General features: G+C 36.4%; 1 protein-coding gene and 2 non-coding genes across 3 annotated transcripts; 1 reads left to right on the top strand and 2 right to left on the bottom strand.

Moving 5' to 3' along the window:
* Positions 1 to 8,787: 8,787 nt before the first annotated feature.
* On the bottom strand, positions 8,788 to 10,068 carry LOC112730132 (protein MAIN-LIKE 1-like). The gene is made up of 2 exons (XM_025780238.1): positions 10,000 to 10,068; positions 8,788 to 9,480 (listed from the first exon to the last, which is right to left on the bottom strand). Exons 1-2 carry the CDS (start codon positions 10,066 to 10,068, stop codon positions 8,788 to 8,790), a joined length of 762 nt encoding a protein of 253 aa, XP_025636023.1.
* Positions 10,069 to 17,194: 7,126 nt separating this feature from the next.
* On the top strand, positions 17,195 to 17,302 carry LOC112731212 (small nucleolar RNA R71). Its single transcript, XR_003167000.1, has one exon. It is a non-coding gene; the product is annotated as a small nucleolar RNA R71 (small nucleolar RNA).
* Positions 17,303 to 25,771: 8,469 nt separating this feature from the next.
* On the bottom strand, positions 25,772 to 25,879 carry LOC112731749 (small nucleolar RNA R71). Its single transcript, XR_003167512.1, has one exon. It is a non-coding gene; the product is annotated as a small nucleolar RNA R71 (small nucleolar RNA).
* Positions 25,880 to 27,056: the final 1,177 nt, after the last annotated feature.

A 27,056-nucleotide genomic window follows, 5' to 3' on the forward strand; every position in this document is an offset into this window, starting at 1 on the left:
AAATCCCTTCGTACAAACGTTTTGGTTGTCACAAGTAACAAACCCCTTTGAAATTGATAACCGAGTATTCAAACATCGGGTCGTCTTCTCAAGGAATTGCAGGGAAGTATGTTCTTATTATTGGTTATGAAGATTGTAAATTGGGGGTTTTGGAAGTAAGGAAGCAATATGTTGCACAAAAAGAATAAAATAAAATAGTAATAATAAAATAGACTCTTGGCAAGGTATGAAGAATTGGAGGTCCTATCCTAGTTATCCTTATCAATTGTGATGAGAATTGGATTCTTCCCCCACCTTATTAACCTCTAACTATGAAGGTAAGTTAAGTGGACAAATTAATTCCAATTTTCAATCAACAATGAGTTTGATAACTCAAGAGTTACCAATGTCTCAACCAAAGCCAAAAGAGAAAAATCCAAATTATTTATATAATAAAAAGGGGCAATCATAAGTCTGAAATACCTCAAGAAATATATTAAATAGAAAATTAATCTAAACATAGAGAGTCATAAACAAAATTGAGAAAAGCAATAAAAGAACATTGAACCTGGGATTGAGAGTCACTCTAAAACTAAGAGAAATCCTAAATCCTAATCCTAAGAGAGAGGATAGAACCTCTCTCTCTAAAAACTACATCTACTCCTAAAATTGTGAATATGAGAGCCTTCTCATAAATGGATGCATTCCTCCACTTTATAGCCACTAATCTGTGTTTTTTGGGCCGCAAACTGGGTCAGAAACAGCCCAGAATTCGCTGGTTGCGAATTCAGATTCGCTGATTTTCGTCACTTGCGACGCGGCCGCATGGAGCACGCGGTCGCGTCGCCTAGCGTCAGAGCAACTATGGCATATTATATATCAAATCAAATCTCCGGATGTTAGCTTTCCAACGCAACTGGAACCGCGTCATTTGGACCTCTGTAGCAAAAGTTATAGCCGTTTGAGTGTGAAGAGGTCAGGCTGGACAGCTTAGCAATTTCTCCAACTTCTTGTATTCCTTCCACTTTTGCATGCTTCCTTTCTATCCTCCAAGCCATTCCTGCCTTATAATATCTGAAAACACTTAACACACATATCTAGGCATCTAATGGTAATAAGAGAGGATTAATAATAAGCAAATATAAGATCAAAGAAGCATGTTTTCAATCAAAGCACATAATTAGGAAGGCAAATATAAAACCATGCAAATAGTATGAATAAGTGGGTAAAGTGTTGATAAAAACCACTCAGTTGAGCACAAGATAAACCATGAAATAGTGGTTTATCAATATTTAACGGTAATTTTTATCGTAATTAGAATAAAAATATTAAATGTGTATTAAAATTAGTCATTATATATTTATAAATAAATATATATTAGTTAATTTATTTTTAATATATATTGTATATCTTAACATATATTTTATATTAATAATTAATTTTAATAGTTGCTTTTAGTATAAATCTAACATAGCCAATTCTATAATACTTATGAATTAGTGTCAAAATACAAAAAATTCATCGAATACCATCGGATTTACCAGCAGATTTAGTGGTGAAATAAATGTGTCGGTATAAACCTCACCGGAAAATACTTACCGGCAGATTTTTAGAGTCTGACACTAATTTCTATCGGAATTAGTGACGGAATATAGGTGGTAGTATAACACAATCTGTTGAAAGTTGCCATTGGATTAATCTAACAGTCATGTTGGCGCCATGTTATAAGTATTTGCACCATTTTACCGTCAAATTAATCCGATAGAAATGCCAACGGAAAGTTTTTTGGAGTTTTTTTCTAAAATAGGTTGTTACCCTCGGTAAATTTCGATGGTAACGCCAACGAAAGTATTTTTTATTTTTTTAAAATAGTCATTTTCCATCCATTTGTAGCGTAACCTAATAACAAACATAATTGAAACAGTGCTTTAAACCTAAAGTGAAATATCAAGTATACAACGTAAAAATACGGAATGATGATAATTGATATATCTGAAACAATGTTAATTACATTACATTTTTCTCAAAATTTGGTAAAGAATTTTAAATATCATAGAACTATATTTACATTAACTCTATTCAAATTCATCATCTTCTTCCTGTGGTTCACCATCTTCCTCTTCCGAGGTAGATTCTTGATCATCAAACTCGTCTTCCTCTTCTTCATCTATGTCGACTCCATCTTCTTCTTGAAGATCGTTATCCTATTGTGGTAGTGCGTTGTCATGTAATCATGGTCAACGATATAATCATTCGTAACAGTCGAGCTGAGGATAATCAGCTCACCGATATCAACCACCGTTTTTGAAGGAGTTGGGTCATCAATCTTGTAAGGTTCCTGACCCTCTATCCTATCATGAGACTCGATACGGCCTCTTAGTTTAGTCTTAACCACAACCACCCAACTAGACTTTCATGAACCCGGATAAGGCAAAAAGTACATCTATCATGCATTTTAAGGTAGAATAAAAGGATTGTAGTGCTTATATTTCTTGGTTAAATTAACTTCATTGATATCGTAGTCCTTATGAACATGAACTAGGATAACACCATTCACATTTAAACACCACACCTTGTACGTAGTGCGAAAGAAATATTCTAATTTAATTATGTTGTACAACACACCAAACCAATTAGAATGACCACCACCTGACTTCCTACGAACCCAAACTCTAGTATTGTATGTTTTCTTCAATATCGACCACTGTAAGGTATGGAACTGATATCTGTTAATATCGGGTAGCTAGTGCCCTTATTCATTGAGCCCCAACTAAGTGCACCTAGTTCTGAATCTGTTGTGTCTGATAAATGCACGCTAACGTATTCTCTTATCCAATGTGGAAAGTTGTTCGATGAGGTATCAGGATTTGCCTCTTGAAATAACCTATATGATAGAATAGGATAAAGAAATTTTGGTTAGATTAAGAAGTTATAATGTTATTGATTACAATATTTACGAGGACTTAATAAACTCACATGAGGTATGGTAAAATCTAGTCACAGTTAAGCAACACATGCATATGTGCAGTATCGACTTCCTTTTGCTCAAACCAGTAGTCACTGTCCACATCAATTACAGCTCCTTTCGGAGCAAAGATTGGGTATGTTCCACCCGACAATGATTTTTCCCTCTCATTGTTCCTTGCAACCCTTGTTCTACGTGACTCAACATAAGGCTGAAATAGAATGAGCAAAATGCGGATGTTTCCTTAACTAGGAATGCCAATTTGCAGATACTGCCCTCAATTCGAGTCATGTTCTTCACAATGCACTTGAATGAATCAATCATCCTCTCAAATGGGTACATCCACTGAAATTGGACCGGCCCACACAGTAGTGCTTTGAATAATAGGTGGATTGTTAAGTGTTCCAAAACATCAAAAAAGGATGGAGGGAATATCTTTTCTAGCTTACAAAGTATGATGGAAATGTTCTTATCCAAGACTGTGAGATCATTAATGCTAAGTTTGGTAGCACATAACTCTCTAAAGAACTCACTTATTTCTGTGTTGGGTTTCTGAATGTTGGTTGAAAATTCTCTGAACATGACCGGAAGCAAAGGCTCCATGAAAATGTGACAATCATGACTCTTAAACCCAACAAGCCTATCTTGTGACACGTTTACACACTTGCTCAAGTTAGAGGCATAACTATTAGGAAACCTCAATCTCCTAATCCACCTACAAACATTTTGCCTTTGATCATTTGTTAGAGCAAACACCGCCTTTAATTTAGCCCACCGCCTGTTATTAAGTCTCTTTTAAGTTTAGATATGGCCGCCTGTAAATATCCATCAAGTCTAACCGTGTCTTATCATTATCCTTTGTTCCTCATCATCCATTACTATGTGTATGATATTATCGAACACGTGTTCCTCAATGTGCATCACATCAAGACAATGTCGAACCAAGTTATCTCTCCAATAAGGGAACTCCCAAAATATACTCTGTTTAGTCCAATTATGCTCCTTGCCATATCCGGAAGGTCTCAGACCTGCCCTGTTTTCGACGATCTTTGGGATTCTACTGATACGATGCCAAACTTTCCTACCACTCAACTTTGCAGGTGCCTCTTGGTGTTCAGTTATATTCTTTTTGAACAAGTCCTTGTTGTGCCAAAAAGGATGATCCATGTCGAGGAATCTTCGATGGTAATCAAACTATGAATTCTTACCACCATTCGACAACCAAAATGCCTTTGTATTCTCCATACAAATGGGACATGCCAGTCTGCCCTGAGTGGACTAACCTGACAACATCCCGTACGCAAAAAAATTGTTAATGGTCCACATCAACGCAACACACAGTTGGAAGTTTGTCTTTGTCGAAATATCAAATATTTTGACACCATGGATCCATATGTCCTTTAACTCATCCACCAAATGCTGCAAAAAGATATCTATTTTGGCCTTTGGATTGTTGGGACCAAGTATGATACAAGTTAAGAACATTTACAATCCTTTATGCATATTTTGGGACTCATGTTATACGGTGTCACAAGAGTACGCGTTGCCGAAATTGAAACTCAGTGCGAACCCGTCAGAGCACAAAACTTGTCTAACATTTCTCGGCTCGCTCGTAAATGTAGGATGGACCTGATCAAAATGCTTCCAGGCTTGTTTGTGAGATGGGTACATCACGATTTCTTCATCTTTCTTGTTACTATGCCAGGTCATGTGAGGGGCCTAACTCATTGATGCATACAATCATTTCATCCTAGAGATCAAGGACAAGTAGTGCATCTGTTTTATTAAAACTCTCTTTAGTCAGCATTTACTAATCTGTTCTTTCTCGACTTGGAACCTTAGTGATTTACAAAATCTATATTCAGTTAGGTCTGCATCCCTCTTGTAATTCAGCATACATCCATTCAAACAACAATCAATTTTCAACAAATTCAGACCTAATTTTAAAACTAACTTCTTTGCTGTGTAGTGGTTGCGAGGGATGCCAAAGGTCCCGACAGATACTAGTTCGTTGCAGAGGGTGGCCCACTTATCAAAAGACTCTTGCAAATAATTTGTCTCTGACTTAATAGTCATTATTTTAACACATGCAAACAACTGCGAATGAACGCAACCCTCAAACAACGGTCTCATAGCAGATTCTAACGGATGATAAAAATATATTTGCCTTCGGGTTAAGCTCTTGTTTAGACTTTTCTAATTCCGTAACACTTGTTGCATAAAATACCATCATGTTGTATCTCTCTTGGTTATCCTCCCAAGTCATGTCTTCCATGTTTAGTTCTCTTTCTACCCGAACTCTCGTTGATCGATAGCCGGACCTATTCAAATTCGAGGCAGACCTATTAATTCCTTGTTCATCCACCTCTCCATGCTCTGTCCACATCCAATACTCATCATTGTACCCATTACGGTAAAGGTAAAGCATAATATCCGCAGGTTCTAACCACTTAGTCAGCCAACACTTTTCACATGGACACCTAGATACCCCCTTCAGACCTAAACGGTTCCATGCTAAATACATGTTCAACAAACATGTCAACGCCTTCAACCAATTCAAGTTTTAATCCCCCCCGGTCCACTGTAATCCCTATCATACATACATAGACGATGACTTTGAATCATATTGAATCATACACCCTAGAATTTGACGAACAAGACAAAATTATTACATTTTTTACAAAATATAGTAGAGCATACCCTATAATTAGAATCTTCTGTAAACCAAGAAAGTTTTAAAATAAATCACACAAAATTTTGGCAGAACTTTTTCTTAATTCAGAGACATCCATCAAATAAATATAATAATTTTCACGGTAAAAACAACTGCAAGGATATATTAGAACAAACATAAATTCAATAACATATCAAATCCTAACCATTATAGTGTGCAACCCGTTATAACCACAATTTTCCAACAAACAAGGGTTTCGAGAAGGCGCCTCTACGCAATCTTCTCCCACTTCTGTCTTAAAATACTATTCTAGAAAAAGTAAGTCGAACATAAAACTTAGACAATTAATTATAATTAGAGATAGAAAACTTACCTGAAACACAGATGCATAGAATACGAAAGAAGCAAAATCTAATTAATCTCAGAGAAATACCACCGTCCTAATAAAAAAGAAAATTTATTAAACTCACAAAGTGAAACTAACTACTTCAACAAACTACACAAAGTCATCCACCAACAATGTCGACCACCCTTAATCTCATCCTACTTAACCTACATTAACTTAATTATAATGTCTATTTATGATAAATTAACATAAGAAATCCTAATCACAAACTTCATTACCCTATTTTAATCAATAATTTGATAATAAATTACAAAACAAAATCCTAGACTCACAAAAAGAATTTGAAAAAAATAAAAATCACAATCCAAACCCTAATCACAAACTCCATTACCATAATATAATCAATAATTTCGTAAAATACCTAACCAAACCCTAAAGTCACACAAAAAATCTGAAAAATAGTAAAAAAAAAATATTTCAAATTATAATCACAAACTTCATTACACTAATTTAATCAATAATTTTATAAACTATTTAGCAAGAACTCTAAACTCACATAAAAATATTAATAAAATTAAAAAACTATGTTAAAATTATCTTTGATAGTGGCTGCAGGATGCTGGAAGCGTGGTGGTACTCGTAGTGACTGTGACACCGATGGCAATGGCCACCGAAAACAGCGGTGGCGTTCCCAACTTTCCCAAAAGTGACCAACAGCTCCAGCGGCGAAAACGTCTAGTGGCGGCGGCACTAGAGGCTTTGGCAAGTGATGGCAATGCTGACAGTACCTCCTCCAACAAGAAAACACGAGAGGAGAGAGAGTCAACTCGGACAAGTAAGGGTGGAAGGTTCGCGTTTGAATTTTAAACCAGTCTTGTCGTTAGAATACTCTGACGGTAAATTAGTCAAACGCAGTATTTTACTAAAGCGATTTACTGTCAAAAATATTCGACGGTAAAGTTGGCACCAAAAAATTATATTTCGTGCCACTAATCACCGTCGGATTTAGCGTTAGAATATAAAATTCGATGGTAAATAAACATTTTGGGAAATCCAACCTGCCTTGTATCCGACGCAAAACCTGACGCTAAATCCGCCAGTAATCATTGCCGCTAAATCCGATGGTAACTCCAACGGTACTCAGCATTTTTCTTGTAGTAAGGACAGTGTACTCAAGATACGTATATTATTTAATAATTTAACTACAATATTACGTACTCATATTATTCTACTCGTACGATTAATTTAATATTTAATTTAAAAATATAGTTTGTAAGTATAAAAATATAATTTTTAAAATAATAAAAAATTAATAATTTTATTTGAATTGATTTAAAAATAAAAATTAATATATTTTGTTAATTGTTAGTATGTGCGTGATTTGAAATCACTAATTTTAAATTAGTGGAAGACACAATTTACATCGATATAATGGTATTTATAAATATAAAATATTTAATCCCAAAATAAAAAAATATTTATAAATAATTTAGATCAATTTATAAAATAAAAATTGGTATAATTTATTATTATTTATATTGAAATAGATCGATTTATCTGTAATTTTTTTCTATTACTACTTATGAATCATCAGAACCTTTTATTTTATCTGACTGACTTACGTTCCTAACATGAGTTAAAAGTGTACACGTTGAAAAGTAGTGGATAATTGGAATTAGAAAAAGGCGTTATCAATTTCACCTTAATTCTAAGTGCTAACGGTTTGGAGTAGAATTCGTTAATACTAAACCAATTCAAATTTTAACTGTCTATTAATTTTAATATTTTTAAAATTAATATAATTTATTATGATTTAAATAGTATTCATTTAATTTTATTTATCAATTTAATTAATTTTTATTCAAAAATATCAATTTAAAATTATTTTTGTATTTGGTCTAATTTAAAATTTAAGGTAATTTACATAAATAAATTGTTTGGCTCCTAAATTTACACAATTACAACTTTATAAAGAAGAAGACGCAAATACATTTTTTCATATCTCTATAGAAATTACTACTGGCAGTAGCGGTTTACAGAGATATGTAATCCGCTACAGGTAGCCGCAGATTATGTGGTTGGAGTGCAATACAGAAACCGGTAGAGGCAGTAGCGATTTGTGTGTGTGAGATGCGTGCGTAAACCGGCAGTAGCGGTTTACAGAGATACGTAATCCGCTACAGGTAGCCGCAGATTACGTGGTTAGAGTACAATACAGAAACTGCTAGAGGCAGTAGCGGTTTATGTGTGTGGGGATGCGTGCGTAAACCGCTGGAGGCAGCAGCGGTTTACGTTGAGTATGTGTGAGCGTGGCTGCCTATATAAACCCCTCAAATGCATTGAGGTGGAGGAAGAGTGTTATTTCTCACAAATGGATGGTGAGAAAAGTTTTGTGGCTCTAGTGCATCGCTCTGGAAAAATTCAGAAGAGCAAAAGGCATGGTGTAAAATTTACGGATAGAGAACCGCTTAGTATTTTTATCCGGTCGTCGAGTACGTTGGCAGAGATTAAGCTCAGCATATTATGGAAGCTCGGTGCGTGTGGGACGAAGTGGGTAAAAAAGTTGTATTACAAAATTTTCATTGTCGTTATGTCAGCTGGTGTGAGATATGAGACCTTTGTGATAGGGTCTGATGAAGACTTGCAGGTCTTGTTTCACTACGTGCGGAGTTTTTCCGAGGTCAGAATACCCGAGCTGCTTGTGAAGTTGGAAGATGGTGTCGACAGCTCCGAGGCATCGGCGCCGAATCCTCAGTCGACGATGATCGGTGGTGCCTCGACATCGATGCCTGTGGTAGCAGCGACAGTTCTGATTCTTGATCCTCAACGTGTGCGGTTGTCCATGTTGATGTGCCTCCTGGTGTTCCTGATTTTGAATTTGAGGCTGGACCGGATCGAGTTGAGAATGCATCGATACAACCTTTCCAAAGCGGCCGACCCCCAGCTATACCTCCCCATGTCATCAAGATTCACCAAATATGGCAACCACTGTATATGTACCCGGTTCGCACTCTTGTCCCCAAATAACTGAGTGGATAACAGCATCATGATGTAGGCACGTGCGTAAATACGAACAGTGTCCTCGGTCGCATCTGCTGGTAACATTCTAAACCTCTCATGGAACAATATAAAGTGGACTGTCATCTGCTTGACCTTATTCGATGGTGGAAGCTCACCGAATAGATCCTGAAACCACTCCTGCGCTGGTCGGCCACCCTCTATGAATTTCTCAAACTCTCCAAGGCAACCACTCAAGGCCTCCCCATCGACAGGTAACCCAATCTGAAACACCACATCTTGCAATGTCACTATGCACTCTCCAAAAGGCATATTAAAGGTGTGCGTCTCAGGGCGCCACCTCTCAATGAATGCACTGACCAAGGACTCGTCCAACAAGAACCAGTGACTGTTTAACCTGGCCAAGTGGTACAATCCAGCCCTCTCTAAATACAGGATGATCCTGTGATGCATGGACATATTTTGTTGCCGTCTCACACTATAGATACACCTAGTTGGCTGCACACAATATGAAAGATATACACGAAACAATTAAATTCTACTATCTATAACAAATCCCCCTATCTAATAACAACAAATTGCTTATACCATCACCAAACAAGGAAACAAATTAAACAATTAAACAATTAAACTATTAACCTATTAGTCAATCGTCAAATCAAATTGCGAAAAACATCTTTTTTTGGACTAATACAAAAACAGGTTGCACAATTAGATTAGCAGTTTCCGGTCCCCAAAATCGGTTGCTTTTAAAGAAGCCTTTCACGAAAATCGATTTAACCCAAAAAGAATGTAAAAAAAATTCTTATAAAAGTTAACATTCGGAAATTAACGGAACAAAAATTGCGATTCAAACCGATTCTCAAGTACAGCCCCACTACATTCTACATCCTAACATGCAAGGTCTAATTTCAAACTATAACGGTTAAATTATAAATTCTAATTCCTCTACCCTACATACCATTTTTCTAATTAATAAATGATAATTTTAAAAAAATAAAATAAAATATAACTGACCTCATCGGCAATGGCACCGGCAATATGGGCAACACCGTTCAGTCGGTACAAGCTCCGTTCTTCTGCCATGATATCCAGCTAGAGGTCACACTCAGATACCTCGGACTCACTCTCAAATTGCTCTGCCGAAGCTCTAGAATTTACTCTCTCTAGCCAAACGCAAGATCCACTCCAAATGAGGAATCCACGGTTGCCTTCCACAGTTTATATAGGCAACCACGCTCAACGTAAACCGCTGCTGCCTCCAGCGATTTACACACGCATCCCCACACACACAAACCGTTATTACCAGTAGCGGTTTATGCACAAGCGACCTTCAACAAAAGTCGCTACTGCCTCTAGCGGTCACTCCAACAATGTAATCCGCGGATACCTGTAGCGGATTACGTATCTCTGTAAAAATATATTTGTGTCTTATTCTTTGTAAAGTTGTAATTGTGTAAATTTGGGAGCCAAACAATTTATTTATATAAATTTTCCTAAAATTTAGGTGAAATTGTGTCCCACCACTAATTTAAAATTAGTGATTTAAAATTGCATACGTATTATTAAATAATAGTAACAAAATATATCCACTTTTATTTTTTAAATTGGTCTAAATAAAATTATTAATTTATATTATTTTTATAAATTAAATTTTTATACTTTTAAATTATATTTTTAAATTAAATATTTAATTAATCATACAAGTAGAATAACACAAATACATAATATTATAGTTAAATCGCTAAATAAAATACGTATCCGGACTACACTAACATTAAATGCATTTTGGTTATATCTCGATTATTGAGTATTCGTTTTATGCACAACTGCGGTGACTAAGTACCCAAGATAAATTGTTTAATGTAATTTAGATACAGTACTCCATATATATAAAATTATGTACATCAATAAATATTATGTGTATTACGAATTTTAGTAAATAACATATTGAATTCATTTAAATAAAAAAAATTTCCTAATTTTTGATTAACTTATCTGTTATAATAAAATTTTAAATATTTAATAATTATTTATTTTATATTTTACATTAAATATTAATTTTCAATCTTTTTTATAGGATAGACACCACTTTTTTAAGAATTAAAACATGTAAAAACTCTTCATATGAAATTAGGATTTTTTATTTAAATAAATAAAATAAAATTAATAATTTTCGAAATAAATATTTTTAAAAATATTTATCGATTTGCATTTTCCAGTCATATCTCATTTATACTGTAAACGAGATGTATCTCGTTTACAGTATAAATAAGATATGACACATCAGCTGTAACATGGCTATTTCGTTTACACTGTAAATGAGATACATGTAATGTCCATTTCGTTTACAGTGTAAACAAGATACATGGAGTGTTATCCCAACAGCTATAAAAGGATGTGTAACCTTTGGTATTCTTCACAAACTTTTTTTTTTCTTTTTGTGTCTCTTATTTCTCACAAATATAAGTCATTAATGGCCAGTAGTCCATACATAGTTGTGCTTGTTTATCCCAACTATCGTTGAGAAACGGCGACAACGGGTGACATTTGAGTGTGAGTGATATGCGAAATTGTTACTCTGAGGTTGTAACATTTGTTGTTCGTTCTCTCCCTGGCAATGGCGCCAATAACTGGTGCACAATACCATGGTCCAAACATAACTTCACAACTTCGCACAACTAACCAGTAAGTGCAATGGGTCATCCAAGTAATAAAACCTTACGTGAGTAAGGGTCGATCCCACGGAGATTGTTGGTATGAAGCAAGCTATGGTCACCTTGTAAATCTCAGTCAGGTGGATATCAAATGGTTATAGTATTTTCGAATAATAATAATAAATAAACAGAAAATAAAGATAAAAAGACTTATGTAAATCATTGGTGAGAATTTCAGATAAGCGTATAGAGATGCTTTCGTTCCTCTGAATCTCTGCTTTCCCGCTGTCTTCATTCAATCAGTCTTACTCCTTTCCATGACAAGCTTTCTGTAAGGGCATCACCGTTGTCAATGGCTACATCCCATCCTCTCTGTGAAAATGGTCCAAATGCTCTGTCACGGCATGGCTAATCATCTGGAGGTTCTCGATCATGCTGGAATAGGATTTACTATCCTTTTGCATCTGTCACTATGCCCAGCACTCGCGAGTTTGAAGTTCGTCACAGCCATCCCTTCCCAGATCCTACTCGAAATACCACAGACAAGGTTTAGACTTTCCGGATCTCAGGAATGGCCATCCATGGGTTCTAACTTATACCACGAAGATACTAATAACTTGGACTCGGTCCCCTGTATTAGATATCTAAGAGATACTCATTCTAGCTTGGTTGCATGTAGAACGGAAGTGTTTGTCAGGCACGCGTTCATAAGTGAGAATGATGATGAGCATCACATAATCATCACATTCATCATGTTCTTGGGTGCGAATGGATATCTTAGAAGCGGAATAAGTTGAATTGAATAGAAAATAGTAGTATTTTGCATTAAATCATGAGGAATAGCAGAGCTCCACACCTTAATCTATGGAGTGCATAAACTCTACCGTTTGAAAATACATAAGTGATAATGGTCCAGGCATGGCCGAATGGCCAGCCCCATGAAAGTCTATGATAGCATAAAACTGATCAAAGATGATCCAAAGATGTAAATACAATAGTAAAAAGTCCTATTTATACTAAACTAGTTACTAGGGTTTACAGAAGTAAGTAATTGATGCATAAATCCACTTCCGGGGCCCACTTGGTGTGTGCTTGGGCTGAGCTTGAAGTTTACACGTGCAGAGGCTTCTTTTGGAGTTGAACGCCAAGTTGTAACGTGTTTTTGGCGTTCAACTCTGGTTCGTGACGTGTTTCTGCCGTTTAACTCCAGACTGCAGCGTAGAACTGGCGTTCAACGCCCTTTTGCGTCATCTAAACTCGGGCAAAGTATAGACTATTATTCATTTCTGGAAAGCTCGGGATGTCTACTTTCCAACGCAATTGGAAGCGCGCCATTTGGAGTTCTGTAGCTCTAGAAAATCCACTTTGAGTGCAGGGAGGTTAGAATCCAACAGCATCAGCAGTCTTTCTTCAACCTCTGAATCTGATTTTTGCTCAAGTCCCTCAATTTCAGCCAGAAAATACCTGAAATCACAGAAAAATACACAAACTCATAGTAAAGTCCAGAAATGTGAATTTAACATAAAAACTAATAAAAACATCCCTAAAAGTAACTAGATCCTACTAAAAACATACTAAAAACAATGCCAAAAAGCGTATAAATTATCGGCTCATCACAACACCAAACTTAAATTGTTGCTTGTCCCCAAGCAACTGAAAATCAAATAGGATAAAAAAGAAGAGAATATACTATAAATTCCAAAATATCAATGAAACATAGCTCCAATCAGATGAGCGGGACTTGTAGCTTTTTGCCTCTTGAATAGTTTTGGCATCTCACTTTATCCATTGAGGTTCAGAATGATTGGCATCTATAGGAACTCATAGTTCAGATAGTGTTATTGATTCTCCTAGTTCAGTATGTTGATTCTTGAACACAGCTACTTTATGAGTCTTGGCCGTGGCCCTAAGCACTTTGTTTTCCAATAGTACCACCGGATACATAAATGCCACAGACACATAATTGAGTGAACCTTTTCAGATTGTGACTCAGCTTTGCTAAAGTCCCCAATTAGAGGTGTCCAGGGTTCTTAAGCACACTCTTCTTTTGCTTTGGACCTTGACTTTAACCGCTCAGTCTCAAGTTTTCACTTGACACCTTCACGCCACAAGCACATGGTTAGGGACAGCTTGGTTTAGCCGCTTAGGCCAGGATTTTATTCCTTTAGGCCCTCCTATCCACTGATACTCAAAGCCTTGGGATCCTTTTTATTTATCCTTGCCTTTTGGTTTTAAGGGTTATTGGCTTTTTGCTCTTGCCTTTTGGTTTTAAGAGCTTTTGGTTTTTTCTGCTTGCTTTTTTTTTTCTTTTTTTTGCCATTTTTTTTTTCTGCAAGCTTTTGTATTCACTGCTTTTTCTTGCTTCAAGAATCATTTTTATGATTTTTTAGATTATCAAATAACATGTCTCCTGTTCATCATTCTTTCAAGAGCCAACATATTTAACATTCTAAAACATCAACTTCAAAAGACATATGCACTGTTCAAGTATTCATTCAGAAAACAAAAAGTATTGTCTCCACATCAAAATAATTAAACTAAGTTCAAGGATAAATTCGAAACTCATGTACTTCTTGTTCTTTTGAATTAAAAACATTTTTCATTTAAGAGAGGTGATGGATTCATATTCACTACTTTAAGGCATAGACACTTAGACACTAATGATCATGTAATAAAGACACAAACATAGATAAACATTTAATAGAAAGAAAATGAAAAACAGAAAATTTGAGAACAAGGAATGAGTCCACCTTAGTGATGGTGGTGTTTTCTTCTTGAGGAACCAATGATGTCCTTGAGCTCTTCTATGTCTCTTCCTTGTCTTTGTTGCTCCTCCCTCATAGCTCTTTGATCTTCTCTAATTTCATGGAGGATGATGGAGTGCCCTTGATGTTCCACCCTTAGTTGCTCCCAATAATTGTGTGGAGGAAAATGTATCCCCTGAGGTGTCTCAGGGATCTCTTGATTTGCAGTCAAATGTTCTACCACTGAGCTATAGACCCTTGATGGAAGCTTTTGTCTTCCCTTTCCTCTTTCTAGAGGTTTCTCTGGCTTTAGGTGCCATCAGTGGTTATGGAAAAATAAAAAAAGCAATGCTTTTTCCACACCAAACTTAGAATGTTTGCTCGCCCTCGAGCAAAAGAAGAAAGAATAGTAGAAGAAGAAGAAGATATGGAGGTGAGTTGATGGTTTGAATTTGAGTGGGTGGGTGTAGGTGGGTTGTATGATGGTTTTAGGGGAGTAATGGATGTGAGTGGTGAAGGGTTCTTGGGAAAGGGTGATATAGGATTATGAGGAGGTAAGGTGAGTGGAGGTATGTGGGGATCCTGTGGGGTCCACAGATCCTGACGTGTCAAGGATTTGCATCCCTGCACCAATTAGGCATGTAAAACACCTTTGCATGCAATTCTGGCATTTAAACGCCGAACTGATGCTTGTTCTGGGCGTTCAGCGCCCAGAGGCAGCATGTTTCTGGCGTTGAACGCCAGTTCTATGCTTGTTTCTGGCGTTCAGCGCCAGCTTTCCTCAGTGTGCATTCCTAGCGTCTGAACGCCAGGATGCTGCTTGTTTTGGGCGTTCAACGCCATATCCATGCTCTGTTCTGGCGTTGAACGCCAGCCAGATGCTCCTTACTGGCGTTTAAACGCCAGTAAGTCCTTCCTCCAGGGTGTGATTTTTCTTCTGCTGTTTTTGATTCTGTTTTTTATTTTTCTATTTATTTTGTGACTCCACATGATCATGAACCTAATAAAACATGAAAGAACAATAAAAATAAAAATAAAATTAGATAAATAAAAATTGAGTTGCCTCCCAACAAGCGCTTCTTTAATGTCAATAGCTTGACAGTGGGCTCTCATGGAGCCACACAGGTGATCAGGTCAATTTTATAGACTCCCAACACCAAACTTAGAGTTTGGATATGGGAGTTCAAAACCAAACTTAGAGTTTGGTTGTGGCCTCCCAACACCAAACTTAGAGTTTGATTGTGGGGGCTCTGTATGACTCTGTACTGAGAGAAGCTTACTGTGCCTCTTTTCCATGTTTACAGAAGGATGACCTTGAGTTTTAAACACAAGGGAGTCCTCGTTCAATTGAAGGACTAGTTCACCTCTGTCAACATCAATCACAACTCTTGCTGTGGCTAGGAAGGGTCTTCCAAGAATGACGGATTCATCCTCATCCTTCCCAGTATCCAGGATTATGAAATCAGCAGGAATGTAAAGGCCTTCAACCTTTACTAACACGTCCTCTACTTGTCCATAAGCCTCCTTTCTTGAGTTGTCTGCCATCTCTAATGAGATTTTAGTAGCTTGCACCTCAAAGATTCCCAGTTTCTCCATTACAGAGAGTGGCATGAGGTTTCTTCCTGATCCAAGGTCACATAGAGCCTTCTCAAAGGTTATGGTGCCTATGGTGCAAGGTATTAGGAACTTTCCAAGATCCTGTTTCTTCTGAGGCAATCTTAGTTGATCCAATGCATTTAGTTCATTGGTGAACAGGGGAGGTTCATCTCCCCAAGTTTTATTACCAAATAAATTGGCATTCAGCTTCATGATTGCACCAAGGAACTTGGCAACTTGCTCTTTAGTAACATCCTCATTCTTTTCAGAAGAAGAATACTCATCAGAGCTCATGAAGGGCATAAGGAGGTTCAATGGAATCTCTATGATCTCTAGATGAGTCTCAGATTCCTTTGGTTCCTCAGAGGGAAACTCCTTGTTGATCACTGGACGTCCCAGAAGGTCTTCCTCCTTGGGATTCACGTCCTCCCCTTCCTCCTTGGATTCGGCCATGATGGTTATATCAATGGCCTTGCACTTTCCTTTTGGATTTTCTTCTGTATTGCTTGGGAGAGTACTAGGAGGGATTTCAGTGATCTTCTTACTCAGCTAGCCTACTTGTGCCTCCAAATTTCTAATGGATGACCTTGTTTCAATCATGAAACTCAGAGTGGCCTTAGATAGATCAGAGACTAAGTTTGCTAAATTAGAGGTATTTTGCTCAGAGTTTTCTGTCTGTTGCTGAGTGGATGATAGAAAAGGCTTGCTATTGCTAAACCTGTTTCTTCCACCATTATTAAAGCCTTGTTGAGGCTTTTGTTGATCCTTCCATGAGAAATTTGGGTGATTTCTCCATGAGGGGTTATAGGTGTTTCCATAAGGTTCACCCATATAATTTGCCTCTGATATTGCAGGGTTCTCAGGATCATAAGCTTCTTCTTCAGAAGATGCCTCTTTAGTACTGTTGGATGCAGCTTGCATTCCATTCAGACTCTGAGAAATCATATTGACTTGCTGAGTCAATATTTTATTCTGAGCCAATATAGCATTCAGAGTATCAATTTCAAGAACTCCCTTCTTCTGAGGCGTCCCATTATTCACAGGATTCCTCTCAGAAGTGTACATGAACTGGTTGTTAGCAACCATGTCAATGAGTTCTTGAGCTTCTGCTGGCGTTTTCTTTAGGTGAATGGATCCACCTGCAGAAGTATCCAATGACATCTTAGCTAATTCAGACAGACCATCATAGAATATATCCAGGATGGTCCATTCTGAAAGCATGTCAGAAGGACACTTTTTGGTCAGTTCCTTGTATCTCTCCCAAACTTTATAGAGGGATTCACCTTCTTTCTGTCTGAAGGTTTGAACATCCACTCTAAGCTTACTCAGCTTTTGAGGAGGAAAGAACTTGGCTAAGAAAGTCTTAACCAGCTTATCCCAAGAGTTCAAGCTATCCTTAGGTTGAGAGTCCAACTATATTCTAGCTTTGTCTCTCACAGCAAAAGGGAAAAGCATGAGCCTGTAGACTTCAAGATCTACTCTATTAGTCTTAACAGTATCATATATCTGCAAGAATTCAGTTAAGAACTGAAAGGGATCTTCAGATGAAAGTCCATGAAACTTGCAGTTTTGTTGTCAGAGAAACTAATTGAGTTTTAAGCTCAAAATTATTTGCTCCAATGGTGGGGATGGAGATGCTTCTTCCATGTAAATTAGAATTAGGTGCAGTAAAGTCACCAAGCATCCTCCTTGCATTATTATTATTTTCGGCTGCCATCTCCTCTTCTTATTCGAAAATTCCTGTAAGGTTGTCTCTGGATTGTTGTATTTTAGCTTCTCTTAGTTTCTTTTTCAGAGTCCTTTTAGGTTCAGGATCTGCTTCAACAAGAATGTTCTTGTCCTTGCTCCTGCTCAATTGACAAAGAAGGGGATAACGAAGAAAATATGGAATCCTCTATGTCACAATATAGAGATTCTTTTGGGTGAGTAGAAGAAGGAAAGAATGTAATGTAAGGAAAGAGAAGGGAGGAGAATCCAAACACAAGGGTGAGGATAACAGAGATATGAGATGAAGAGAAGTATAAGTAAGTAATGAATAAATAGAAGGAGATGGGAGAGAGGGAATTTCGAAAATTGATTTTGAAAAATAGTTAATGATTTTCGAAAATTAAAGAAAAATTGAAATTAAAATTAAAATTTAAACAATTAATTAATTAAAAAGAATTTTTGAAAAAGAGGGAGGTATTTTCAAAAATTAGAGAGGCGTAGTTAGTTAGGTAGTTTTGAAAGAGATAAGAAACAAACAAAAAGTTAATTAGTTAGTTGAAACAAATTTGAAAATCAATTTTTAGAAGATAAGAAGATAAGAAGTTAGAAAAGATATTTGAAAAAGATAAGATAAAAAGATATTTTTGAAAAGATATGATTGAAATTAGTTTTGAAAAACATTTGATTTTTAAAATCACAATTAACGACTTGATTCACAAGAAATCACAAGATATGATTCTAGAACTTAAAGCTTGAATCTTTCTTAACAAGTAAGTAACAAACTTGAAATTTTTGAATCAAAACATTAATTGTTGATGATATTTTCGAAAATTATGAGATAAAATTAAGAAAAAGATTTTTTTTGAAAAATATTTTTAAAATTTTTGAAAATAAATAAGAAAAATGAAAAAGATTTGATTTTTGAAAATGATTTTTAGAAAGATAAGATTTTTAAATTGAAAATTTGATTTGACTCATAAGAAACAATTGAATTTTAAAAATTTTTGAAAAAGTCAATCCAAATTTTCGAAATTTATGAGAGAAAAAAGGAAAGATATTTTTTTATTTTTGAATTTTTAATGATGAGAGAGAAAAACATGAAAAATGATGCAATGCATGAAAATTTTAGATCAAAACATGTGATGCATGCAAGAACACTATGAATGTCAAGATGAACACCAAGAACACTTTGAATGTCAAGATGAACATCAAGAACTTATTTTTGAAAAATTTTCAAGAAAAGAAAATATGCAAGACACCAAACTTAGAAAATTTTCATGTATAGACACTATAAATGCAAGAATGCATATGAAAAACAAGAAAAGACACAAAACACGAAAATATGAAGATCAAACAAGAAGACTGGCCAAGAACAACTTGAAGATCGTGAAGAACACTATGAATGCATGAATTTTCGAAAAATGCATAAATTTTTTAGAAAAAAATGCAATTGACACCAAACTTAAAAATTGACTCAAGACTCAAACAAGAAACACAATATTTTTTATTTTTATGATTTTATAAATTTTTTGTATTTTCTTTTAGATTTTTTTTTCAAAAAACATATAGGAAAAAGAAAATAAGAAATTCAAAATTTTTAATAAGAATCCCAGGAATCTTTCAATGTTGGCCTAAAGATCCAATCCATGGGTTGGGCATGGCTTAATAGCCAGCCAGCTTTAGGATATAAATCAGGCATGCAACAGCTGATATTCCAATTAACTTGCCTCTATGCTGATGGTTGGAAGCCACAGTCCAAAAGAATTAGACATGGCTTTACAGCCAGCCAGGCTTCAACATGCTTCATGAAACACTAGAATTCATTCTTAAAAATTTAGAATAATTTTTTGAAAATAGATGAGAAATTTTTGAAAGATTTTTGAAAAATTTTTGAAGAAATATTTTTTTTTCGAATATTAATTGGGAAAAACGAAAAAGAAGAAAATATTTTTGAAAAATTTTTGAAAATTTTTTGAAAATAAGAAGAAAATTACCCAATCTGGGCAACACGATGAACCGTCAGTTGTCCAAACTCGAACAAACCCCGGCAACGGTGCCAAAAACTTGTTATGCGAAATTGTTACTCTGAGGTTGTAAAATTTGTTGTTCGTTCTCTCCCTGGCAATGGCGCCAATAACTGGTGCACAATACCATGGTCCAAACATAACTTCACAACTTCGCACAACTAACCAGCAAGTGCATTGGGTCGTCCAAGTAATAAAACCTTACGTGAGTAAGGGTCGATCCCACGGAGATTGTTGGTATGAAGCAAGCTATGGCCACTTTGTAAATCTCAGTCAGGCGGATATCAAATGGTTATAGTATTTTCGAATAATAATAATAAATAAACAGAAAATAAAGATAAAAAGACTTATGTAAATCATTGGTGAGAATTTCAGATAAGCGTATAGAGATGCTTTCGTTCCTCTGAATCTCTGCTTTTCCGCTGTCTTCATTCAATCAGTCTTACTCCTTTCCATGGCAAGCTTTCTGTAAGGGCATCACCGTTGTCAATGGCTACATCCCATCCTCTCTGTGAAAATGGTCCAAATACTCTGTCACGGCATGGCTAATCATCTGGAGGTTCTCGATCATACTGGAATAGGATTTACTATCCTTTTGCATCTGTCACTACGCCCAGCACTCGCGAGTTTGAAGTTCGTCACAGTCATCCCTTCCCAGATCCTACTCGGAATACCACAGAAAAGGTTTAGACTTTTCGGATCTCAGGAATGGCCATCCATGGGTTCTAACTTATACCACGAAGATACTAATAACTCGGACTCGGTCCCCTGTATTAGATATCTAAGAGATACTCATTCTAGCTTGGTTGCATCTAGAACGGAAGTGTTTGTCAGGCACGCGTTCATAAGTGAGAATGATGATGAGCGTCACATAATCATCACATTCATCATGTTCTTGGGTGCGAATGGATATCTTAGAAGCGGAATAAGTTGAATTGAATAGAAAATAGTAGTATTTTGCATTAAATCATGAGGAATAGCAGAGCTCCACACCTTAATCTATGGAGTGCAGAAACTCTACCGTTTGAAAATACATAAGTGATAATGGTCCATGCATGGCCGAATTGCCAGCCCCCATGAAAGTCTATGATAGCATAAAACTGATCAAAGATGATCCAAAGATGTAAATACAATAGTAAAAAGTCCTATTTATACTAAACTAGTTACTAGGGTTTACAAAAGTAAGTAATTGATGCATAAATCCACTTCCGGGGCCCACTTGGTGTGTGCTTGGGCTGAGCTTGAAGTTTACACGTGCAGAGGCTTCTTTTGGAGTTGAACGCCAAGTTGTAACGTGTTTTTGGCGTTCAACTTTGGTTCGTGACGTGTTTCTAGCGTTTAACTCCAGACTGCAGTGTAGAACTGGCGTTCAACGCCCTTTTGCGTCATCTAAACTCGGGCAAAGTATGGACTATTATATATTTCTGAAAAGTCCTGGATGTCTACTTTCCAACGCAATTGGAAGCGCGCCATTTGAAGTTCTGTAGCTCCAGAAAATCCACTTTGAGTGCAGGGAGGTCAGAATCCAACAGCATCAGCAGTCCTTCTTCAACCTCTGAATCTGATTTTTGCTCAAGTCTCTCAATTTCAGCCAGAAAATATCTGAAATCACAGAAAAACACACAAACTCATAGTAAAGTCCAGAAATGTGAATTTAACATAAAAACTAATATAAATATCCTTAAAAGTAACTAGATCCTACTAAAAACAATGCCAAAAAGCGTATAAATTATCCGCTCATCAGTGAGGATCCGATATTGTTTCGCACTCAGTGTGTGGAGACGTTGTCCGATTTGAGGAGTTTGATATTGAGCAAACTCGGTGGTACAGAAACGAGGGAAATCGGAAGGGTGGCATATAGGTTGCTGGCACCCATGGGTAACGGAGTCTTCCGGTTTCGACTATTCCAACTTCTAGGGGACGAGCATGTGCAAGTGATGTTCGACATCCATGGGAGGATCATGGTGGAGCAAGTAATGGATCTTTTTGCAGAGGTGGGACACGGTGGCGGTGGTCCTTCTATACACTCGACCTATGTGCAGGACGACCGATCCCTCGCACCACCGCCCATTCATGTCGCCATTCCAGTGGATGAGGCAGAGGAGGGCGAGGAGGAGTCGGACGAGGATTGCGTGAGGAACAGTGGTGACAGCGACTTGTTTGATAGTGGGGATGAAGATAAGTGTGTTCTGGAGACATCCAAAGTGGATTTTCTGGAGCTACAGGAGTCCAAATGGCGCGCTCTCAATTGCGTTGGAAAGTAGACATCCAGGGCTTTCCAGCAATATATAATAGTCCATACTTTTCCCGAGTTTAGATGAAGTAAACTGGCATTCAACGCCAGCTTTCTGCCATATTCTGGAGTTAAACGCCAGAAACAGGTTGCAAAGCAGAGTTAAACACCAGAAATAGGTTACAAACTGGCGTTCAACTCCAAGAGAAGCCTCTACACGTGTAAAACTCAATGCTCAGCCCAAGCACACACTAAGTGGGCCCCGGAAATGGATTTCTGTATCATTTACTCATTTCTGTAAACCCTAGTAACTAGTCTGATATAAATAGGACCTTTTACTATTGTATTAGACATCTTTGATCAGTTTTATGCTATCTTAGACCTTTATGGGGGCTGGCCATTCGGCCATGCCTGGACCATTATCACTTATGTATTTTCAACGGTAGAGTTTCTACACACCATAGATTAAGGTGTGGAGCTCTGCTATTCCTCATGAATTAATGCGAAGTACTATTGTTTTTCTATACACTTGTTCTTCAACTTGAGGAAGGTGATGATCTATGACACTCATCATCATTCTCACCTATGAACGCGTGCCTGACAACCACTACCGTTCTACTTGCAATCGCTTAAGTGCATATCTCTTAGCCTCATGGTTCATGACGCATGGTTGCCTCGCCTGACAACCGAGCCTTCCATTCCATGAGATCAGAGTCTTCGTGGTATAGGCTAGAATTATTGGCGGCCATTCTTGAGATCCGAAAAGTCTAAACCTTGTCTGTGGTATTCCGAGTAGGATCTGGGAAGGGATGGCTGTGACGAGCTTCAAACTCGCGAGTGCTGGGCGTAGTGATAGACGCAAAAGGATTACTGAATCCTATTCCAGTATGATCGAGAACCGACAGATGAATAGCCGTGCGGTGACAGCGCATTTTGGACCATTTTCACTGTGAGGATGGGATGTAGCCATTGACGATTGTGATGCGCTACATAACGCTTGCCATGGAAAGGAGTAGGAATGATTGGATGAAGACAGCAGGAAAGCAGAGGTTCAGGAGGAACAAAAGCATCTCCATACGCTTATCTGAAATTCTCACCAATGAATTACATAAGTATTTCTATCTTATTTTATGTTTTATTTATCTTTTAATTATTAAAACTCTATAACCATTTGAATCTGCCTGACTGAGATTTACAAGGTGACCATAGCTTGCTTCAAGCCGACAATCTCCGTGGGATCGACCCTTACTCACGTAAGGTTTATTACTTGGACGACCCAGTGCACTTGCTGGTTAGTTGTGCAAAGTTGTGACAAAGAATTAAGATTATGAACGTGCGTATAAAGTTTTTGACGCCGTTACCAAGGAATGAACGATCACGATTTTGCATACCAAGTTTTTGGCGCCGTTGCCGGGGATTGTTCGAGTTTGGACAACTGAAGGTTCATCTTGTTGCTCAGATTAGGTAATTTTATTTTAATTTTAAGCTTTTTATTTCTTATTTTCAAAAAATACCAAAAAAAATTCTTCAAAAAATAAATTATTCTATGGCTTCAGAATTTTTAAGAATGAATTTTAGAGTTTCATGAAACATATTGAAGCCTGACTGGCTGTAAAGCCATGTCTAACTCTTTTGGATCGAGGCTTCCACTCATTAGCACAGAAGCAAGTTGAATGAAGTATCAGCTGTTGTATGTCTGATTGGTATCTGCTAAAGCTTGGCTGGCCATTGGTCATGTCTAGTATTCTGGACCGGAGCTTTCACTGAAAGCTTGGCTGGCTAGTGAGCCATGTCTAATTCCTGGACCGGACTTTTAGACTAACATTACAAGATTCCTGGAATTCCTATTAAAAATTTTGAAATCCTTATTTTCCTTTTCAAAATAATTTTCGAAAAATATACAAAAAAAAAATTAATAAAATCATAAAACCAAAAAAAAAATTATGTTTCTTGTTTGAGTCTTGTGTCAGTTTTTAAGTTTGGTGTCAATTGCATGCTTTTATAATTTTCTTTAATTTTCAAAAATTCATCATGTGTTCTTCATGGATCTTTAAATTGTTCTTGATGATTTTTCTTGTTTTGATCTTTGCATTTTCTTGTTGTGCATCTTTTCTTGTTTCTCATATGCATTTTCAATTTGTTAGTGTCTTAACATTAAAAATTTTTAAGTTTGGTGTCTTGCATGTTTTTCTTTTCTTAAAAATTTTCAAAAATAAGTTCTTGGTGTCCATCTTGACATTCAAAGTGTTCTTGGTGTTCATCTTGACATTCAAAGTGTTCTTGCATGCATTAGTTGTTTTGATTCATGATTTATATGTCTTGTGTCTTTTTTGTGTTTTTCTCTTTCATCATTAAAAATTCAAAAATAAAAAAAATATATCTTTCCCTTATTCACTCATAATCTTTCGAAAATTTGAGTTGACTTTTTCAAAAAATTTTCAAAATTTAGTTGTTTCTTATGAGTCAAATCAAATTTTCAATTTAAAAATTCTATCTTTTTCAAAAATCAAATATTTTTCATTTTGCTTTTATGATTTTCGAAAATTTTAAAATGATTTTCAAAATATTTTTCTTAATTTCATTTCATAATTTCAAAATCTTTACTAACAATTAATGTGATTGATTCTAAAATTTTTAAGTTTGTTACTTGCCTATTAAGAAAGGTTCAATCTTTAAATTTTAAATTCATATCTTTTTGTTTCTTGTTAGTCAAGTAATCAACTTTAATTTTCAAAATCAAATATCTTAAAATTTCTTTTTCAAATCTTTTTCAAAATAAGTTTCAATCACATCTTTTTCAAAATCAATCTCAAAATCTTTTCTAACCTCTTATCTTTTCAAATTGATTTTCAAATCTTTTTCAAATTAATCCTATCTTTTTGTTTGATTCTTATCTTTTTCAAAACTACCTAACTAATTCTCTCTCTCTCTAATTTTCGAAAATCACCTTCCTCTTTTTCAAAATTCCTTTTTAATTAACTAATTATTTTGAATTTTAATTTAATTTAATTTTATTTTTCTTTTTTATTTTTGAATTTCAACTTTAAATTTAAATTAAAAACAAAAATATTCTTCTTTTCTTTTCAATTATTTTCGAAATTTTTCTCTCTCTCATCTCCTTCTAATTATTTATTTATTCACTAACACTTCTCTTCATCTCAAAAATTCGAACCCTCTCTTCTCCTTGGTGTTCGAATTTCTCTTCTTCTATTCTTTTCTTCTTCTACTCACATAAAGGAATCTCTATACTGTGACATAGAGGATTCCATATTTTCTTTTCTGTTTTCTTCTTTTTCATATGAGCAGGAACAAGGACAAGAACATTCTTGTTGAGGCTGATCCTGAACCTGAAAGGACTCTGAAGAGGAAGCTAAGGGAAGCTAAAACACAACTCTCTAGAGAAAATCTGACAAAAATTTTTGAAAAAGAAGGAGACATGGCCGAAAATAATAACAATGCAAGGAAGATGCTTGGTGACTTTACTGCACCAAATTCCAATTTATATGGAAGAAGCATCTCAATCCCTGCCATTGGAGCAAACAATTTTGAGCTAAAGCCTCAATTAGTTTCTCTGATGCAACAGAACTGCAAGTTTCATGGACTTCCATCAGAAGATCCTTTTTAGTTCTTAACTGAATTCTTGCAGATCTATGATACTGTTAAGACCAATGGGGTTGACTCCGAGGTCTACAAGCTTATTCTTTTCCCGTTTGCTATAAGAGACAGAGCTAGAATATGGTTGGACTCTCAACCTAAAGATAGCCTGAACTCTTGGGATAAGCTGGTCACGGCTTTCTTAGCCAAGTTTTTCCTCCTCAAAAGCTTATCAAGCTTAGAGTGGATGTCCAAACCTTCAAACAGAAAGAAGGTGAATCCCTCTATAAAGCTTGGGAGAGATATAAGCAACTGACCAAAAAGTGTCCTTCTGACATGCTTTCAGAATGGACCATCCTGGATATATTCTATGATGGTCTGTCTGAATTATCAAAGATGTCATTGGACCATTCTGCAGGTGGATCCATTCACCTAAAGAAAACGCCTGCAGAAGCTTAAGAACTCATTGACATGGTTGCAAATAACCAATTCATGTACACTTCTGAAAGGAATCCTGTGAGTAATGGGACGCCTCAGAGGAAGGGAGTTCTTGAAATTGATACTCTGAATGCCATATTGGCTCAGAATAAAATATTGACTCAGCAAGTCAATATGATTTCTCAGAGTCTTAATGGATTGCAAGATGCATCCAACAGTACTCAAAAGGCATCTTCTGAAGAAGAAGCTTATGATCCTGAGAACCCTGGAATAGCAGAGGTGAATTATATGGGGGAATCCTATGGAAATACCTATAATCCCTCATGGAGAAATCATCCAAATTTCTCATGGAAGGATCAACAAAAGCCTCAACAAGGCTTTAATAATGGTGGAAGAAACAGGTTTAGCAATAGCAAGCCTTTTCCATCATCCACTCAGCAACAGATAGAGAATTCTGAGCAGAATACATCTAGCTTAGCAAATATAGTCTCTGATCTATCTAAGGCCACTCTAAGTTTCATGAATGAAACAAGGTCCTCCATTAGAAATTTGGAGGCACAAGTGGGCCAGCTGAGTAAAAGGGTCACTGAAACTCCTCCTAGTACTCTCCTAAGCAATACAGAAGAGAATCCAAAAAGAGAGTACAAGGCCATTACCTTACTTGGTATGGCCGAACCCAAAATGGAGGAGGAGGACGTGAATCCTAGTGAGGAAGACCTCCTGGGATGCTCAGTAACCAATAAGGAGTTTCCCTCTGAGGAACCAAAGGAATCTGAAGCTCATCTAGAGACCATAGAGATTCCATTGAACCTCATTCTGCCCTTCATGAGCTCTGATGAGTATTCATCCTCTGAAGAGGATGAAGACATTACTGAAGAGCAAGTTGCTAAGTACCTTGGTACAATCATGAAGCTGAATGCCAAATTATTTGGTAATGAGACTTGGAAAGATGAAACTCCCTTGCTCACCAATGAACTAAATGCATTGGATAGGCAGAAAATACCTCAAAAGAAACAGGATCCTGGTAAATTCCTAATTCCCTGTAACATAGGCACCATGACCTTTGAGAAGGCTCTGTGTG

Source organism: Arachis hypogaea, chromosome 12 (assembly GCF_003086295.3).
Source record: "Arachis hypogaea cultivar Tifrunner chromosome 12, arahy.Tifrunner.gnm2.J5K5, whole genome shotgun sequence".
Taxonomy (NCBI): domain Eukaryota; kingdom Viridiplantae; phylum Streptophyta; class Magnoliopsida; order Fabales; family Fabaceae; genus Arachis; species Arachis hypogaea.

Coding starts and splice junctions, on each gene's coding strand:
- LOC112730132 (XM_025780238.1), bottom strand. CDS start 10,068: ATGGCAGAAGAACGGAGCTTGTACCGACTGAACGGTGTTGCCCATATT. Junction 9,481..9,999: donor CCGGTGCCATTGCCGATGAG/GTCAGTTATATT, acceptor TATTGTGTGCAG/CCAACTAGGTGTATCTATAG.